A 19201-nucleotide genomic window follows, 5' to 3' on the forward strand; every position below is an offset into this window, starting at 1 on the left:
TTATAACTTTAAATAGATTTAGTTCCAATTTTAAAACTAAAAAAAATCCTGTGAAGATATTAGAGTTGATCCAAAGTGTTTGAGGTTTGAAAAATGTAGGTTATTTAGTGTCACAATTTCAAACTAAACATTTAACTTGCTAACTAATTGTTTAGTTTGAAACTGAATATTTGGCTTCAAACTAAATGTTTAGTTTGGAGCTAAATACTTTAGATTTATTTAGTTAGCCAGTTGAATGTTTAGTTTGAAGTTAAATTGCTAATTAAATATTTAGCTCTCTAACTAATAAGTAAGTCCAGCAGTTTTGGAGGCTCTGCCGTCCCGAGTTGGTGAAGATTTTCATGTTGACTGGCTGAGCAGGCGGTGGCTGTCAGGATACTTTTCTCTGGAAATATTAAACTGGTTTCTGCTTAATTCCATATGAAAAGCCTCCAACATGTCTGGAGGTTTCAGATCAAACTTGAGTCCTCGCTGTCCGGCGCAGCCAGGCTGATTTCGGCTCTGCAGGATTTTCCTCCTGCAACTGTTTGATTCAGAAAGCCTCCAGTTATAGAGGCTATAAGGCTTCGTCACATGGTGGCTGTGTGCGTGCGTGCGTGCGTGCGTGCGTGCGTGCGTGCGTGTGTGTGTGTGTGTGTGTGTGTGTGTGTGTGTGTGTGTGTGTGTGCGTGCCCTGCAGTGAACCACTTTAAAATGAAGAATAGCTCTGTGTCACCACCTGTATTTGATCTGTATTTTGCACTTCATGTTTCCTGCAGCAGAAACTGAAACCTGGCTGATGTTTCATGTTTACAGGATTGAGTAGAAACCTTTAAAAACTAAAGGTTCAGGTCTGCAGACATGGAGAAACCTGGAGGTGAAGGTTTTCTTCTGCTGAGGCCTCCAGGTGAAACCACCGCACAGCGTTCAGTTAAATGTCTCTGAACGACGTTAACGGCTCATTTTTCACTTCTGTCCCACCACAAAACTACGTTTATTAAATGAGCTGCAGGTTTCATTGATGCTGCAGCGGCCCGTCCAGCGTTATGATTATGTAATGTATGCGTATATTTCGCTGATTAGAATCAATTTTACTAGAAAGAGGAACACAAATCCTTGTTTAATATTTCTTCTCTAATTCCCTGATCTGAAATCTCATGAATCTTAGCAGCCTGGTTTTTATTTATTTGTATAAAAAGTTGAAAATAGCTTTACTTTCTTGTTCCCTTGACTTATAAATTAGATTTTTACTTTATGTATCATCTGAATAATTTTCTCTTCTTTGTGCTGTTACATTTTATCTGATATAAGAAACACAGTATCATTTAGCTTTAGCATCTCATACACTCCAGACTTGGCTTTATGTTTGGGTTCAAATGTGGGTCATAAAAATACAGCCAAGGAATTTCTGAAAAAAACTACAATCTCTTAAATATTTCCTCAGTGTCTTTTTGAGACTTTGTCGTTTTCCTGGAATTCATCCTCAGGTTGGACAGCCGGTCTCCAGACTGCTGGACTTTAATCTGACGTTTAGCTTGTTGCTCACTTCAGAGAAGCAGAAACTTTACGACTTCCACCCTGCAGTGAAGACAAACTGATGATTCTTTCAACAACCTGATATGAGTTTCTAAATGCATGTTGATGCGTTTTTTGGCGAGCAGCATGGAGCCGCAGCCTGAGGAAGCGGCGCCGACACGGCGGCTCTGAAATGTGAGAGCTCATTAGCCGTTCGCACCTCGTCCACACGTCTGCAGCAGACAGAGGGAGGGAGCCTGACATGTTGGTCTGATGATGATGATGATGATGACTCATCGATTCCCCTTCAAATGACCAAGAGCAGAAGCTCCAGAGATTAGCCTGGCTCTGGTACCGGTACCAGTTCTGGTTCTGGTTCTGCCAGACAGACGAAGGGTTAAACCTGATCTGATCCTGATAATCGCCGTGACGAATCAATCAACCTGGATGATAAAAGTTTTCAGTCTGGTGTTTTGGTCTCAGCTAGCAGAGATTTCATAGTTCATTTTATTTGTTGCTTCTGTTGTTTCATTTATTTTGAATATTTTAAATGTCTTCTGGTGTTAAAAGTTTGTTAGAATTTAAAGTTTATCGATAAAACTTCACCATGACACCTAAATGTGTTTTCACAGAACGGCATGAAGTCCAGATCCAGAACTCATTCCTTCATTCTCACTCAACTGGAGTATAGACTCGGAAAGAAAACTATTATATGGAGGAACAACAAACACAGAGCAGCAATTAAGTCAAAACTGTACAAAAGCATATAAACAATTTACATTTAAGTTAAAAAAAAAACCTTCTTAGTCTGTGAATCTGTTCCGCTCCGTCTTTTGAGTAAGTCGCTGTGATTCTGTTGGATCGTTTTCCTGTAACTCAGAAGAATCTGGTGTTTCTTTCCAGTCTGTAAACTCCTGCAGCTCAGGTCGATCGATCACTTCTGAACCGATCAATGTTCCACCAATCAGCCTCCAGTCGACTCAATAAACCTTCTAATTTGTCCGTTTGAGTGAAATATGATGGTAATGAACATGTGTAAATACTGCTGGCAGCTGTCTGAGGTGTTTCCTCTGTGAACGATGAACGTCAGGCGGTTTGGACCTGCTCTCTCCTCCCAGGCTGAGCAGCTGGTTCTCGGATTTCAGCTCAGTTTTTCTTCCCATAGAGACTAAAAGTGTGTTTTCCTTCCAGTGCCTTTCCGTGAGGCCCCTGCCTACTCCAAGCGCCGGCGGGGTCCGTCCTCTGGCAGCGGAAACGGCCAGTCCCCGTCCTCGCTGTCGGCGCCCCGGGTCCTCCTGCGCTCCAACAGCGACAACAACCTTTCTGTGAGCCAGTACCAGCAGCAGCAGCACGGTTCCCCGGGAAACTGGGCCCCCCATCTGCAGCAGCACCAGAGCCACCAACATCGGGCCCCCCAGCAGGGCCACGCGCAGTCTGGCTCCTCCGCTTTGCACCGCAGCCTGTCCCCCCAGCTGGTCCAGCAGATGCCCAGCGGCAGCCCCAATGGCAACGTGGTGGTCCGCACTATGGGGCGGGGGGCCAGGAGCCGCTCCCCCTCCCTCAGTCGGCTGGGCGAGGAGAGCCGGCGAGCTCAGACCGCACAGCGCCAGCCCAGGTGAGTCCACAACGCCGCCTGGCACCAACAGCCTCTCTGGGATTATTCTCTGGTTCCTTCAGCTGGACTCCTTATGATCTACAGTGTTTCTATAGAGCTGCAGTGAGGTCAGTTCAAAGGGTTAAAGGTCGCAGAAGAGAACGATAGGGAAGAAGAAAATAAGCAACATTTTCTCATATTGTGCAGCGCTGATATGAAGATGTTTCCATCTCTCCATTGGCACAAACATCTGATTTATTAGAGTATTCTACAGTTTCTGGTCTTCAGTCAAAACTTATGATAGCAGTTATCATGTCCAGGTAATAATTCAGGATGTTTTCCACCTGATAGTCCAGTAGACTCGGTTCAATGAGGGATCAGAACTTCATCATCTGCTCCACCTCCAGCTGCTCTGGTTCTTTCTCTCTGCTCTGAGTCAAACCAACCTGTTCCCCTCCTGGCCTCTAGGGGCGCTGAACTGAGAAACACTAGAGGAAACACAAAGACCTTCAGAGTTCAACTTCCTTCTTCATGAAATGGAACTAAAAATGTAGTTGGATAATTTCTCTCTTATCTTTGGCTAAAAACCAAGACACATTTCTCCTGCTAGCGCTAGGCTAGCACGTTTGTTTGGGTAGCATTTACCCAGAATGCCCTGCGCTGCAGTGCACTTCCTGCTTTTGGGGCGGTCTCCGGTCTGCTTGTTTGTATTTGAACCTTTTCTGCTTCTGCTGGTTTCCAGATAACGTGAATGTGTTAAATATTTCACAGATTGTGTGGCATAACGAGTTTCAGGATCCCACCTCTGGACTGCATGAGGTGATGCTCTGCAGTGGTTCTGTGTTGAAGCTGTTTTTGCTTCTGGATGGTTGGAATTTCCTGAAACCCAGCTGGAAAAAAAAACTGGGAAAATTCAGCAGCTCTCCTGCCGGCTGCTGAATGCCTGCTTGTTCTTGGTCCTTATGAAGGTCAGAGCCGTGATGAAGTGAGTCATCATCTGAACTGGAGGACACCATTATTTCTCATTCTATAAATACACACAAGAGACTTACTGCACAGTGTCTCAATTATCTTTTAATATTAGTTTTTGTAAACCTACATGTTTTGACTGTCACTTGCTGCCATTACACCTGAATTTTCCCACTGGGGAACAATAAAGTTATTATTCTATTAATAAACTCACCTGCTTCAGTCTGCGAACCTCCTGTGCATAAAAATCCAATTCAGATTTCAGTCACCCCCATCAATCATGCAAATTCCTAAACACTCAAGCATAAAAACAACTAAAAAGGAAATAGAAGCAAAACAGCAAATATAAAACTGACTAAAAAGTTAGCTATGCTAACTCTAAAACACTGATCATCATTAGTTCTGCTGACGTTAAGCTGCTATTCCAACACAGAACTTAGCAAAAGCTAATTCTAAGGTGCTAAGTTCAACCATTTTCATAGGTAGCAAAGTTACCAAAAAAGTTAATGTGCTAAATGAAAAATTAGCTGTGCTGCAAACTCACTCCACACAGCGGAAGTCCTCCAGACCACCAGGTGGAGTCTGGAGCAGGTTATGTTACCTGTAAATATGCTGCCGATCAATAATGTTGAAAACGTCGGCATGTTTGAAATAGACTTCCTCTAATTTTATTCCAGACATCCCGTCTTTGCTGAGGGTTTGGTCCAGTATGTTGTGTCAGTCAACTGCCCCTAGTGGTCTGGAGGACTTGTGTTTTGTGGAGCTTAAATAGTTCACAAATTAAAATTTAACTAACAAGTTTAATAATTAGCTCTAAATTGAACATTCAGTTTAGAGCTAAATATTTAGTTTGTAAACAATATTTTTTGTGTGAACAAAATAATCAGCTAGCTAAATAGTTTGCCAGTTACATATTTAGCTTGCTAACAAAAGCGTGGAGCTAAATGGTTACTTGTAAACTAAATATTCAGCGATCTTATTAAATATTTAGTTTGAAACTGTGACATGTATAAATGAATGAATAATGTGGTGAAATATTAACCCTTTTTTCGTCTCTTTACAGACTAAAAAAGCCAAATTACTGATGTTAACTTCTGATGTGTAACTAAACTCTTGGTTTGAAAGATAAGAGTTGTGAATAATAAAGTTTTTGAAGTTAACGGCACAAAGAGGCAATGGAGTAACAGAGGCAACATGATGAACAGTCAGGACAACTGATCTATGTTTGATGCAGCAAGAGATAAAGAATCACTTCTGATTTAATGTTTTTTCAACATTATGAACACAAACCAAAATGATTTTGAAATAAATCCTCCCCTCTCATACAAACACACACTGAGCCGCTGTGTGAGTTTCAGAGCTGATGCTCTTCTGCCTCCTGTTTGACTGTTCAGTCAGGATTTCCTGCTGGTTCAGATGAAAAATCTCCTGGTGTTCAGATCAGATTTTACTATGAAAGATAATTACCTCGAGGGATCCATAACCGTTCCTCATGAACGAAGCAAAAATGCTCCAAAATGTCAAAAACCCTTCATTAACAGCAGAATTCATATTTTTTAACAACACAAAATGATAAAAAAAATGAACTTTCTCACTCTGGCTTTTTCATTTTTAGGATATAAAGTATTAAATCCATAAAGGAGAAGGTTTTTCCTGTAGTAGCTATTTTTGGTGGTGGGCTGTTTCTTCGTCTACTGTACCTACAGTTTTCACCCCCCATGGCTTCCTCTGGGAAACGTGCCACCACAAAGACTCCACTGTAGCCACAGCAACGGTTGCCATGGCTGCCTGGTTATGGGATGCCTCAGATGCTACATGTGGATGTATGCATGCACAGGTTCATTCAGAAACCTGCTCAGCATCTGTGCAGCAGATAAACGATGGCAGAGTGACGCAACTGTCAATCCAGATTAAGACACCTGATCCCTGCTTCTTCCTCCTCCTCTTCCTCCTCTTCCTCCTCCACTCTCTTGGCAGATGGGCGCATTCGGATCGCTGCCCACTCTCTGTAGCTCACAGTTCTCATACGTTCCTTTACATTAAGGTGTGAGAAGAGGATGATGGAGGAAGCTGCAGTCGTCGTCTGACTGCATGTTTCTGACTCGGCCGTAAAGCAAAATGAACAGCAGTCAGAAAGTTGAAGGTTCGATTCCAGCTTCACGTGATCCGGGTATCGCTGTGCCAACGTGTTTCTGTTAAAGACTCGGTTTGCTTTTCCAACACCGAGAGTCAAGTTGATTATTAAAAATGGCTTCTTCATTTATTATCTGTTTTTATTCTGTGTTTTTGTGAAGGATCATCATTCATGATGACCTTTAAACTGGAGCTGCAACTAATGATTATTTTAGTTTTAGTTTTTTAAATAAGAAAATAAAACTTGCATTGATGCAGGAACACACCATTCCTTTAGAAGTGCATGTGAAGAGCTGAACCCATTCTGCTTCCTTTAACTCCAGTGTAATGCAGACTGATCTGTCGACTGTTTGGACATTTTTAGGTAGAACCGATTTACAGAAAAATATGTTGGTTTTTGTCTTAATTGCAAAATGTTGATATTTTGTCACAGTTTTGGCTTAATTGCTGCTCTGACTGTTGTTTTTGCTGTAAATAACCTTTTTTCCGTCTGTGTGCTCTCGTTAGTGATTATTCGATTAATGTGCTAGTTGATTATTTTAATAATAGATTCTTCATCATTAATCCAATTAATCATTTCAACCTAAATTTAAACCTCATAAATTTGTCCCAGAATCCCAGCTGTAGTTTGTTAACACTGTAGTTTAAAATAAACGCTGCAGCCCCGATCAGCTGGTCTCCTTTCCCCACCAGCATCAGGACCAAACAGCCTCTGGAGTGAGTCTGGTTGATGCCACCTGGTGGATATAAACAGCTGAGTTTATGACGATAATCGGCCCTGATGATTTGAAATCGGGGATCAGGTCCGATCTGCGGTTCTGTCTCGGCGTTTCAGGGGTTTCATGTGGAGAAACCGTCAGTCTGAGCAGAAAACATGAATCCTGATGGGATCCTGGTCGGCTGATTGGCTGTCTTAAGCATCAGCATGGGCAGGTTGCACTGATGGAACAGGAAACTGTGTTAGTATGACCTTTGACCTCGATTCCAGTGTTTTTGCTGCTTCTTTTATTGAATTGATGAAAACAAACCAAACTGTGGAGTTTTAAACCTGGTTCTGATGGAAACTATTTATGTTTGTGATGGTAGGACCTGAAAGGCTTTTGCTGGGATTCTGACAGCCTCTGTCATTAACATGCAGTTTTTTCCTCCATTGCTGTTATCATGTGGTGGGAAGATCATTTCTCCTTCCCCATTTTGAAGAGACATTAATAGAAATGGAAATGAAAAGTCATGGAAAACCAATAAAAATAATAAATTACCAAAATGTTTTGTTAGAAAACGTTTGGTTTTGACATTCGTTGTCTTCATCAGTTGTTATATCTTCATTCTTATTACACTTCTTTCTTCTTTCGGCGGCAGATCTCTCACCTCCTACAGCTCAACAGATAAACTTTGTAATCACAATGCAGGATTTAAACCTACAGGATGTTTGGATGCGTTTCATTTTTTTACCAACTATCTGAAAATTGTGTGAAAATCTGCAGAACGTCCTGTGTGAAATGGACGCCTGGCTTTAGTCATAAAATATTTTTCTGCTCTCTGAAATCAGAGAATTTTTTTTTTTTTTTTTTTTTTTTTTGCTAAAGCAGATAATTGAAAATAAATGTAAAAAAAAAATAACAACTGATCAGAATGAAGCTTTAATTTAGCCAAATAAATGTGTGGATGTGAATCAGGTTCACTGAGTGAAGACGTCCACATCCTTCATCTCTGGATTAGATTAAATCTCTGATCTCTGCAGAAACATCTACTGTAAATCTTGGTAGCACTTTTTTATTTTACATCTTAGATCTGAAAAACTACAGAATTATCATTTCATGTGAAGGACATAAACCTTCACAGCCGTTTGTCCTGTTTGGTTAAAATGCTGGACGGACCGAGTCTCACTTCCTCCTAGTCGGTTCTGCACATAGACATAATATAAGGATAGACGCCTCATGGACCGCTCTCGCCTATTGTCGCTGACGAGATTTAGGGCGGCCATCTTGGAGCGGTACTCCACTCCACTCAGCCTTATGTGTTTAGCAGCACAATGACGTATCAGCGGATTTGATCGATCATAACACACTTTTCTGTTACTGTAAACCATATTCAAACATCTATCAAAGCAACATTTATAAACAATTGTATTTTTTAAGTATGTTTTTAATACATAGTTCATCATATTTAAATATGCTTAGTGGCTATAACAATAGAATAGGAATGGAATATTCTGATATCGATGTATGAAGAGCATATTACAAAGCACACAGCCGTTCATAATTTATTTAATAAATTATTTAGTAATATCAATACATATTTATATAACTATACAAACACTAATAAATAAAGATTAATAATGACACAAATAAATAATGATTAATACTGAATATATATATATATATATATATATATATATATATATATATATATATATATATATATATATATATATATACATGTACATATATGTTTTTCAGCCAACGAGTCCAAAACCCAATGTGAGATCCATCCGTGCTGCAGTGAATCCGTCTCTCTTTATCTCCCTCTTCTTCCTCACATCGTGTCTTTAGGAAACTTTCAAAACAAAAGCAGAAGATTTAGGATGTATCTTACTTTTGACAGAGTGAAAGAATATAAATAATAGTCTTTACCACCTGTGTAAACTTTGCCGGTGAATGTTATAACACATAATATAAGTTTTATAATATGTGTTATATTGTTTCATTTCTAATATAGGCCCTTGTGTCAGATAATCTAAGTCAATGTTAGAGAATAATAAATGTTTTTAGATTTACAGAATCTCAGTTAGCCTTCATAGCGGGGCTGAACCCGTATTACACCAAGCACTGTAGCTAATATTAGCTGGTATCTCGCCGGTGGACATAAATACAGTAAAGTAATATTCTAATCACAATATATACACAATAATATGTCCATCTTACTTGTGAAATGTTGTCTGTGGAGCCCTCACATCAATAATCCATCGACCAGAACAACAATATCCCTCAGTGCTGAGGCATCTGCTGCTGTTTTGGTTGAGCAAAGTAGGAGGGTATACCGCTCCAAGATGGCCGCCGTATTTCCTGCGCAGGAGCGGTCCATGAGGCGTCTATGCTTATATTATGTCTATGGTTCTGCAGAGCAGAGGTACAGGAAGTGACGTACACACAACCTTAGTTTGATGTTTTTAACGTGTCTGTTCACAGCTGACAGCAACTGAGCAAAACGTTGCTATTTTTAGATCATAGAGGACAATATTACGTCATTATTGCCCAGCCTGACATGAAGATAAGCAGGTTCTGTCTCAGGTCCAGAACAAAATTCAGAACCAAAACAATCCAGAGATTCTCTTATATTTCACCCTACAATTTAATAAACTAAGTTAAGCTGAAGTATATTTTTCTGATTCCCATCTGAATTTTCAAGTCCAAAAAGTTCCTGCCTGCTCGCTGATGGTGTTCGGATTCTTGGAGTTTCGTGTCTCAGCCTCATCAGCATGTTTGCAGAAGTTTTAATGACTCCATCGTTCCTGATTGCCGTGGCGACGGTCCTCATGCTGTCGGTAACTGACAGATTAATCCGTCCTGAGCCGCCTGATGTCCTCCAGAACCCGGCGGCAGATAGCAGCTCTGCTACCACAGACGTTCACCGCCGTTTATTTCTCTGTTTCTACCGCAGCTGTGGATTAATTTGGCATCTGAGCAGCTGCTGATCGTCTGTTTCAGAGACACGCAGGAGTTGTGTTTAAGGTCTGCTCTCTGGGAATGTGCATGCTGCTGATAAGGACAAACACACGGATCAGCAGGAACGATGCTTCTCTCAGTGGCAGTGAGTTGAGATGACAGAAAAAACGTGACGCAGTTTAATACGTGTGTCAGCTGACGTCTAAACCGGCTGGAGAAAATGGATCCGGATGATTTATTTGTGCTACTGGAAGCCGCTTCTGTCACTGTTGGATTCTCCTTAAAGCTCAGAAAAAGATGACCTACTGGGTGGTAATTATAAAGCAGAACATTATTACCAATGTAGGTCTGTAACCTAATCACTCCTCGCCTATCAGGGTTAGATATCAGGGACATTTGAAGCTGCGGCTCTGCTCAGCTTTTGCTGGCCCACTTACAGAAACGAGGCAATTAGTGACAGTGTTCGCCACCTTACAGCATCTCATTTCTCTCCTATTGGAATAAAAAACAAGAAAATCCTTCACATTTTCTGTCCTCCTGAGTCAAAACACTGTAAAAGCACATTGGACGATGCTCTGCTGCATTAAACATTTAGGCTCATTATTTACACCAACCTTTTAACTGGATAGTTTGAAGCAGAAAGCTGCGGAAAGAAGAAAACCTGGGTTTGTGTGATAAATCGCAGTAACATCGTTATCAGACGATGTTGGCATTGTTAACATTGTATCAAAACCACTAAAGCTGGACCAATATTAACAACCGATGTTTATTTCCAGTTGGCTGGTCATGGACAGTCTGCTAGCTAAAAAGTTAGATCAATGCTAACCATTAATCAGCATTAAGTGGGTTTTCACTGTGGTGAAGTTTGTGCCGAATCGTCACCTGAGGTTGGATTTACTTGGCTTTGTGTAAAATCTGTTAAATTCTGATCAGTCTGGGAATAAAAGCAGTTTAACGCAGAGATCTTGTCGTGTCGAGCTCTGTCAGAAACTCCCATAATTCCCTTCTGTTTTTCTTCCTGTCTTTGTTTTTGCCCCCCGCCTCGCCCGGCCGCCGCCCACACATGACAGCCTCTCTGCGGCGTTCCCTCCGCTCCCACTCAACATGTCACACGGCCTCATGTGAGCCCGCAGCCCCGCTTTCTCTCTGCTCCCCGCTCCATCCACCCATCGCTGACAGCTGTCAGTAACCCCTCTGGGCGCCATGGCAACCGCCTCCCAGCTCGCCGTGGTGAGAAATGAGACGTGTCCTCCGTGTCAGGACGGGCCGGAGGTTTGGCTGTTTCTGCTCGATGTGACTCATAAAGATCTCGCTGTTAATATTCTGTGATTTCACCAGAGACGGCCGCGCTCTGCGCCGCGTCGCCTCGCTGCTTCTGCTGCGCAGAACTTCATTAAGAAATCACGGTGTGAAGAAATTCTGCTGTTCTATTGCAGAGCAAACCCAATTACAGCACGGAGCAGATTTCCTCTGCGACTTTGATGCGATTATGAAATTCGCCTGATTTGATTTGATTGGGTCATGAAGCAATATGCAGACGACACGTTCGCTCAGAACACGGAAAACACAATCAGCAACGACGCAGAGCCTGGAAATTATAATCTCAGATTAAAAATCTGACTTCAGAACAGAAACAGGAGACGGTTAAACTTTACAGGAAGAAATGATGCAGAGGGACCCATCAGAGTCCAGCTGTGTTCGGTTTGCCCAGATGTTCCCTGAAGGTTTGTTGGTTAGACAGAGAAGCAGCCAGGGAAACTCTGGAGGAGCTGCAGAGATCCACAGCTCAGGTGTTGACAGAAAACGTCACAAACCCACAAATCTGACTTTTATGGAAGATTCATAAGATTAAAAGCATCATCAGGAGAACTTCCGAATAAAGGAGAGACAGTCATTTCTAATGATTTGTGTTTTCACTGCGTTCAGAACCACCAGCTCAGTTCTGGCTCTTTGGAGCCAGTGTTAGTCTGGATTAACTGGAGTTAATCTAAATTAGGGAGAAATAATCGCCTGCTGCCTGATCGTATTCACACTACTGTGAGGAGGAAATAGTGACTTTTACACTTCTGTCTAATTATGAGGATTTTAAATCTTCCAAATGTTTCCGCTGAGAGGCAAAGAGGATTAAACGCGATAATCAGATATTTTAACTATTTGTTTCAACTGGTTAAAATCGAAACGCTTTGGATTCATTTAGTCCTTTAAACGAGCGTGACAGCTCATCAGATAAATCAGAAATTTGCTGAAAAAGTCCAGTTGTTCATTAAAACTCCGCATGTCAGCATCAGGTCGAGGTGCTTACTTTGACTAGGCCATGATTCTTTTCTTTTTCAGCCGTAGAGCCGCTGTGTGTGGATCATGTTGTTGGACAGACTCAGACTCAGTCATACAGGTTTTCTGATAAATAAAACAAGCCCACATCACCAGCCCTCCTCCACCGTGTTCGGCTGTTAGCATTTTGTTTTTTGGTTGAACTAACTGAACACGGAGCTGCAGGTCCAGAATATTTGCTGGTTTTTGTTGAGTGCAGCAGCCGAGATGCAGACTGACAGTAAAGACCAGGCTGCAGCTGCTGCTCAAGTCTGTTCATCATCTTTAATATAACTGTTGACATAACAATACGCTGCCCAATGCCAGATTATTACAGGTCATGTGTGGGTCATATTATGGGATTACAGCAGAAACATGAGGATTACATAATCTCTACACCAGCAGGAGGGGGTTGGTGTAATGTTTGATGAAAAAACTAATTCTGTGTAATTTAGCTTAGTCTGAAACTGAATCTTTGGTAAAATTAAGAGTTTTATCAGGACACAGACATATGTCAGAAAATCCAGAAACTTTATTGTGTTGAGTTTTGTTTCGGAAACATTCAGAAAAACTATTTTCGGTGCATTTTTATCTTCAGTAGCTGCTGGTTGGTTGATGGGGAATTACTGAAGACTGTTTTGTGGATCTTGAGAAGATTAAAGTTCTGGGAGGCGTTGTGTGGAGGATCTGTGATCAGCTCGGCTCGCTCCTGCTGCACTTTGGGTTTCTGATCCTGTTCTGGTTCTCATGGACCGGATCTGAGGGCAGAGCTGATCAGAGTGGGGATGTGGTTCTGCTGCATGGAGGAGGAATAATCAGCTTCATCCGCATCTGAATAAAGATGGTAAAAGAATAAGGCAGTATGAACATTTCTGTGTTTTAAGGTTTTTTTAATCCATCTCTGTAGTTTTAGTTCAGTTCATTAAACATTGTGAAGTCAGCTGAGTTTAAAAATAAAAAACTGTTTTGGTGATGCTGAAATCCAGAACTTAGCAGTCACCAGTTAGCAATTCAGTTAGCGGTTCAGTTAGCGGTTCAGTTAGCAGTTCTGTTAGCAGTTCTGTTAGCAGTTAGCAGTTCTGTTAGCAGTTCTGTTAGCAGTTCTGTTAGCAGTTAGCAGTTCTGTTAGCAGTTCTGTTAGCAGTTTAGTTAGCAGTTTAGTTAGCAGTTAGCAGCTCTGTTCTCAGGCAATTAGCACCTGTCAGCCGCAGCAGGTGGCGTCATGAGTGCAGGTGTCCCATCATGGTCTCACTGGATCCACCCTGAGGAAACACCTGCACCTCCCTGACTGACCCGGTGCTCTGACTCTGTCTCCGCCAAACCTCTAATTTTACCGGTGATCATGTCTGAAGCGTCCGCTGCTCTTCTGCCCTCTGGTGGCCGTTGTAGACATGTCAGCTGTTGGCAAATAAAATAATTTATCTTCCCATCATTGACCTGCCAGACGCAGTATTAGTGGCAGGCTGGGATTTAGTTTTAATTTACGAGAATAAAACAAAAGTCATATTATCAGAATAGAACATTAAAAATCATGAGAATGAAATTGTAATAATACAACAATATAGTTGTAACAATATGAAAAGGAATAAAGTTGTAATAACACAAAAATACTCACAATACTACAAGAATAATAATATTATTGCCATAAAGTAATAATAATATGAGAATAATCAACTTAGCAGAATAAAGTGCTAATAACAAAAAAGTTGTAGTTACACGAGAATGTCATAATAATACAAAAATAAAGTATACTAATATGAGAATAAAATTCTAAGTGATTGATGAACTGGTCATGTCAGATCTTTATAACTCCATCAAGGCTGTTTTCTTATGAAAATCCCTTTATTCTGCTAATATCTTACTCTGGTAATGCAGACCTGCCTGTGGAACTCAAACTGGTTCAGTAAACTGGACCATTTACTGTTCTGACTTTGCTCGCCGTGTTTCTCCTTGTGTGTTGAACCTTTTATCTGAAATCATAAGCAGAGCGGAGATCTGCAGCAGCGTGTTGTTTCGGCCTTCAAGCACAACACTCCTCACAGCTCCGTGTCACTTCCTGTGCTCAGTGCAGAGCTGGCCTCTCGGTGGTAGGCGCTATTTCCAGCCGCTCGGAGTGCGGCTGCAGCTTTGTCCGTGGCTTTCCCTGGGAAAATGTGTGAGGAGTCTCAGTAGGTTCTGAATGGGGTTAGCTCTCCAAAGGCCCGCAAACATTTGAGGAGGAGTGGAGTCTGCAGGACAAGGTGACCCACTTACTGCAAACAGTCCCTCCCTCCCGCTCTCCAGCTTCCGCTTTTATTCTCCTAGTTTTCCTTCCTGCTCCTCTCCTCGCCTCTCCTCTCCTCTCCTCTCCTCTCCTCTCCTCTCCTCTCCTCTCCTCTCCTCTCCTCTCCTCTCCTCTCCTCTCCTCTCCTCTCCTCTCCTCTCCTCTCCTCTCCTCTCCTCTCCTCTCCTCTCCTCTCCTCTCCTCTCCTCTCCTCTTTGCACTGCATCACTCAGACGCTTTGAGCTCAGAAACAGCTTTTAGAATAAAATATTTGCTCCTTTCTGACTGGAATACGGCCGAGTCACACACAGCTTCAGCTGATTATCACGGTCATATTGAGGCCATGTTTTGCTTCGGTGTTGTTATGAATACTAACCACTAAGTGGCGCTATGACACCATGGTATCCTGCTGTATATGAATGAAGAAGTGTTTTAAAAACGTTTTAAATGTAAACGTCGATCCTTGGATCTGTTGCTGTCCCGGTTCTGACCCACAGCAGCTCTGTGGGTCAGAACCGGTTCTGATTCTGTGAGGCGACAAAACCAAGCAAATAAAAACTGATTCAGAGATTCTGGTTTTTTATCTTCCCGGGGTCTGCACACATTTTGGCTCTCAGTGTTTCTCCTTTAAAGATCATTTCTTTTAAACCCTATTTAGGTTTATTTATGATTTCATATAAATGAACAAACATGCAAAACATAAACAAGTCAACATCTGACAAAGAGTTACTTTTAAACCTCAATCACCTCGAACTCCTGTAAAAAAATAAAAGAAATAGACATCTTGCTAAGTGTTTATTAGATGCATCTAGATACATTTAATAAGGCTCACACATTTTCAAACAAAATTTTTAGACAATAATTACAGTAATAACAGTATTTTTTTCCAGTGGAAAACTGGTGTTTGACGGTTTTGGCCCGTGTCTTTTAGTCCTGACCTTTTGACCCCCGTCCTGACCTTTTGACCCCCGTCCTGACCTGTTGTGCCTCCTCTCTCAGCCCCAGCGGTCACGGCGAGGCGCCCGGCCCCAGGAGGAAGCTGTACAGCGCCGTTCCAGGCAGACACTTCGTGGTGGTTCGCTCTTACTCCGCCCAGGCTGAGGGAGAAATCAACCTCTACAAAGGCGACAGGGTCAAAGGTCAGTCAGCTTCTGGGAGATAGACTTTACCCTGCCCTGAAAATGTATGAAAATCTGAGCTAATATTCCAAAGTTGCATCCAGAAAAACACAGATTTTAAGATTTTTCCTTTTGCTTTGAATTGTGTTTTCTGGATCAGAGATTTCTAGATGTCTTTGTTTTAAGGAAATGTGAAATATTACGGGGTGTAGAAAAGCAAAGTAAAATATCCATCTGGAATTATAAAGGACTTTTAAATTTAGTTCTCACAGCTTCTAAACTTGAGACACATTTGATAGTTTTGGATGCAGGATAAAGATGTGACTTTATTCCTCTGAAGGTTGCAGAGAGAAGCTGACTGAAGACAGAGTTAATCCTTAAAAACAGGAAAAATAAGGAACAAAAATATGTGTAGAGACAAAAGATATGAGTGTATGTTTGTTATTTAATGCCAGTTACAGGAAAGTCTGAGGACTTTGCAGAGACGAGCATGCAGAGATTCACAGTATGAGAGATGAATCTTATCTGGAAGAGGCTCCACTAAGACCTGGTTCTGCTAAGCCAAAGGATGAAGATTTCCATCCATGCATTAAGATTTAAAAAAGATGGACGTCTTTCAGCTTTATTTAAACTCTTTCTGCCAGATTAACCTTTGACCTTTAAAGACTCAGCGTCGTGACTCTGAGTCTCATGTTTCTGTTAGACGGTGAAGAATCAGAGTAATGAAGTTAATGTCAGGAAAACACAGGCTGTTCATTATTCATGTCTGCTGTGGCATGAAGTTAAATAAAATTAGAAAATTATTTTAATTTTGGTTATTTAATGATTTATTTGACCTGTTGGTTTTTCCATAATGAAATAATTATCCGTCATAAAACTGACACAAAGACATAAACGGGTGTAACTACATGTCCACCGCGCTTTTCTCAGCCTTGTTTAAACCGTTGTTAGCATGTGGTAATGTTTTTTCCGAGCCGTCTTTAAACACACCATGATTGAACGCTGACGTGCTGCAGAGCAGAGCAGCATGCTGTGTCAGAATCATCTTCATAAAGAGCAACAAAAGGCAAAAAACTGTCATTTTCCTCCAATCTGTTGAGTGACGCTGGTCCACGCAGATAATGTTAGCTAATGTTAGCTAAGTGATGGCTAGTTAATCCATGCTAATGTATCCTGTCAGGCTTCCTAGCAGTAATACTAACGCTGTTGTTACATGTCTTGCTCGCAGTGAAACAGTAAAATCAGCCATGCTGATGGTGATATTGTATGTTATGGCATGTTGTACTATCGATACATGATGGGTCGCAATATGGCTGAATTCAGCACTTTAGCATTGGCTTCTGCTTGGTGTTAGCACAGCTAACGTTAGCAGTGCTGACCACTGCTGCTGATGTATCTGATTACCTTTATCAACCTTCCAGAACTCTCAGGTCTTCTGGTTCTGGTTCTGCTCTGCATCCCCAGAACCAGAACCGCATATGGAGAAGAAGCATTCAGCTTCTATTTACCATGAATCTGGAACAAACTTCCATAAAAACAGCTGAAACTGAGCTCCTGTACACACAGGTCAAATCCCACCTGGTTCAAGTTGCTTTTCATTAACAGTAACTGGAACATTGACCATCAAACCTGAAGATTTTGATGGTGGCATTTGACAATATGTGATGATACTGTGAAAAAAGGGGAAATAGACTCGACTTAACTTTAACCTCCTTGCTGAAACTTCATATTTTGAACTTTACTGTTTGAATGAAGTTTTTAATTTTTAAGTTTCTTTTTTCCTCCCAGTTCTGAGCATCGGAGAGGGGGGATTCTGGGAGGGCAGCGCCCGCGGCCAGGTGGGCTGGTTTCCGGCCGACTGCGTGGAGGAAGTCCCGGCCAAGGCCACCGAGGAAAGGACCTGTGAGTAGCATCGGCTGTGTTGGTTCCACTTCAGAACCATCATTCAGATTTTTCTCTGTAAATTTCTGTTCATAAATGAGCTGAACGTTTTCATGAGTGGGAATGAAAGCGGTAACTCCTGACCCGCTGATGCATGGACCCCACCAGACGCCTGAAGGCACCAAGATGTTAGCAGCAGATGCTAACCCTGGAAGTGTGAGGGGGGGGCGCCAAGAGTTGGACCCGTTCCCGAAACTCGATTTCCTGGCGATGTGGAGGATTTAGAGGCCAAATAAAAATCCTCAAGCTGTTTGTTTTTCTACTCGGAGTGTGATCGGTGTGTGACAGGGAGCTTCATGCTGCTAGCTGCTAGCTGAGGCCACAACCTTCAGGAAATGAAAAAGTGGCCCAGCGTTTCCCGGCAGAACATTCTCCCTGCTCCACATCAGGTCGTTTCCTGACTAATCTCCACTTTGGTGTTTTTCTGGAACGTTCCTTTAAAATTTTTTGCACCAACTTCTGTCTCTCAGAGAGATTTACGCCCGAGCTGGAGTTAAACACTCAGAACTCATTTGTGAACGTTAACTTGCTAATCAAACATCTTAAGACTTAATTAGATCCCATGAAAGCGTTTTGGTGTGTGGCGGCACGTGGCCCGTGTTTCAGCTGCATGTGTGTCCTCCTCTGTCTTCCCGTGTCCCCCAGGCTGCCGTGTGCCGAGCTTAGCGCTACATTGCCCTGCTAACTCAGCTGTGCTCTTATTTCCTATGGGTGCTAGCTAATGAACATATCACTTCACGCTCCGTCCCCCTAAACGTTCCCCCGTCCTTACGTCCGCTTTGTGCTGTAAATCTACAGGAGACGTTTGAGACGTCTTCTGTCTCTCTGCCTGTTTTTCATCTGTTTTCCTGCTTTGTTTAATTATTGAGATTAGCACAAGGCGGACATCCATCAGCTCTCTGGTCTAACTCTTCCCCCGGGGAGCGCCAGCCATGTTCCGGGGCGGCTCTTGTTCTCTGGCTGTTTGCCTTCGTCTGTGTGGCTCACTTTAAAGTTTAACCCAAGGCCGTTGGCGCGGGAAAGCCTCCCTCATGCGGCGCCGCGTCCAAGCTGCCCCCGGGTCTGCCTGCAAAGAAAAGCCTGTCAGAAATGGGAGCACAGTATGGCGTCCTGCAGAGAGCCATTCAGAGGCGGCTTCAGTCGAAACCACGGGTCAACTGTGTGTGTGTGTGCGTGTGTGTGTGTGTGTGTGTGTGTGTTGTGCTGCCACATGCAGCAGTAAAGCAGTTGATCGAGGATAATATAGATGGATGATTGTGATTTTCTATAAATTCAGATAAATTCATCTTTTACTGCCGCATCATAACCTAATAATAAAAATCCACGGCTTCTCTTCAACATGGGAAACACAAGAGAACATGCTCCATAGCAACCATTATACAGCAGAATAAAACTTTGTGTCCTACCATCACAAACATAAACTGGAACAACAGGATTTCTTCCTTTGTTGCTTTATGTCAAGCCATATAATAGAAAAATAAAATCTTATTATACATACAGTAAGAACAAGGTTTGGTTGTCTGAGGAACAAGTTGCTGCAACAAACACCCCAAGTGGTTTTCATGTGAAGAACACCTGATGTCCACTGTCAGGTACAGTGGAGGACGTGTGATGCTGTGGGACGGATTCCCCTCTGGGAGGTTGGTTGGTGTGCACAGTAAAACCAGGACATTCTTCGTAAAATCTGCTCATCGTTGGGTTTTTCAGGAAAACA

The 19201-nt window shown here is 42.2% G+C and overlaps 1 protein-coding gene across 1 annotated transcript in view; it reads left to right on the forward strand.

The window, feature by feature from the left end:
- Positions 1 to 19201, forward strand: part of LOC106908612 (SH3 and multiple ankyrin repeat domains protein 2-like) — a 164902-nt gene that overhangs the window by 91727 nt on the left and 53974 nt on the right. The window contains exons 12-14 of the mRNA XM_088004520.1: positions 2686 to 3109; positions 15428 to 15567; positions 17335 to 17448. Coding sequence (XP_087860646.1) covers positions 2686 to 3109; positions 15428 to 15567; positions 17335 to 17448 — 678 coding nt within the window. The remainder of the gene's footprint in view (positions 1 to 2685; positions 3110 to 15427; positions 15568 to 17334; positions 17449 to 19201) is intronic.

This window comes from Poecilia mexicana, unplaced genomic scaffold (assembly GCF_051168715.1).
Source record: "Poecilia mexicana isolate PSO_F unplaced genomic scaffold, ASM5116871v1 scaffold_3, whole genome shotgun sequence".
Lineage (NCBI taxonomy): Eukaryota > Metazoa > Chordata > Actinopteri > Cyprinodontiformes > Poeciliidae > Poecilia > Poecilia mexicana.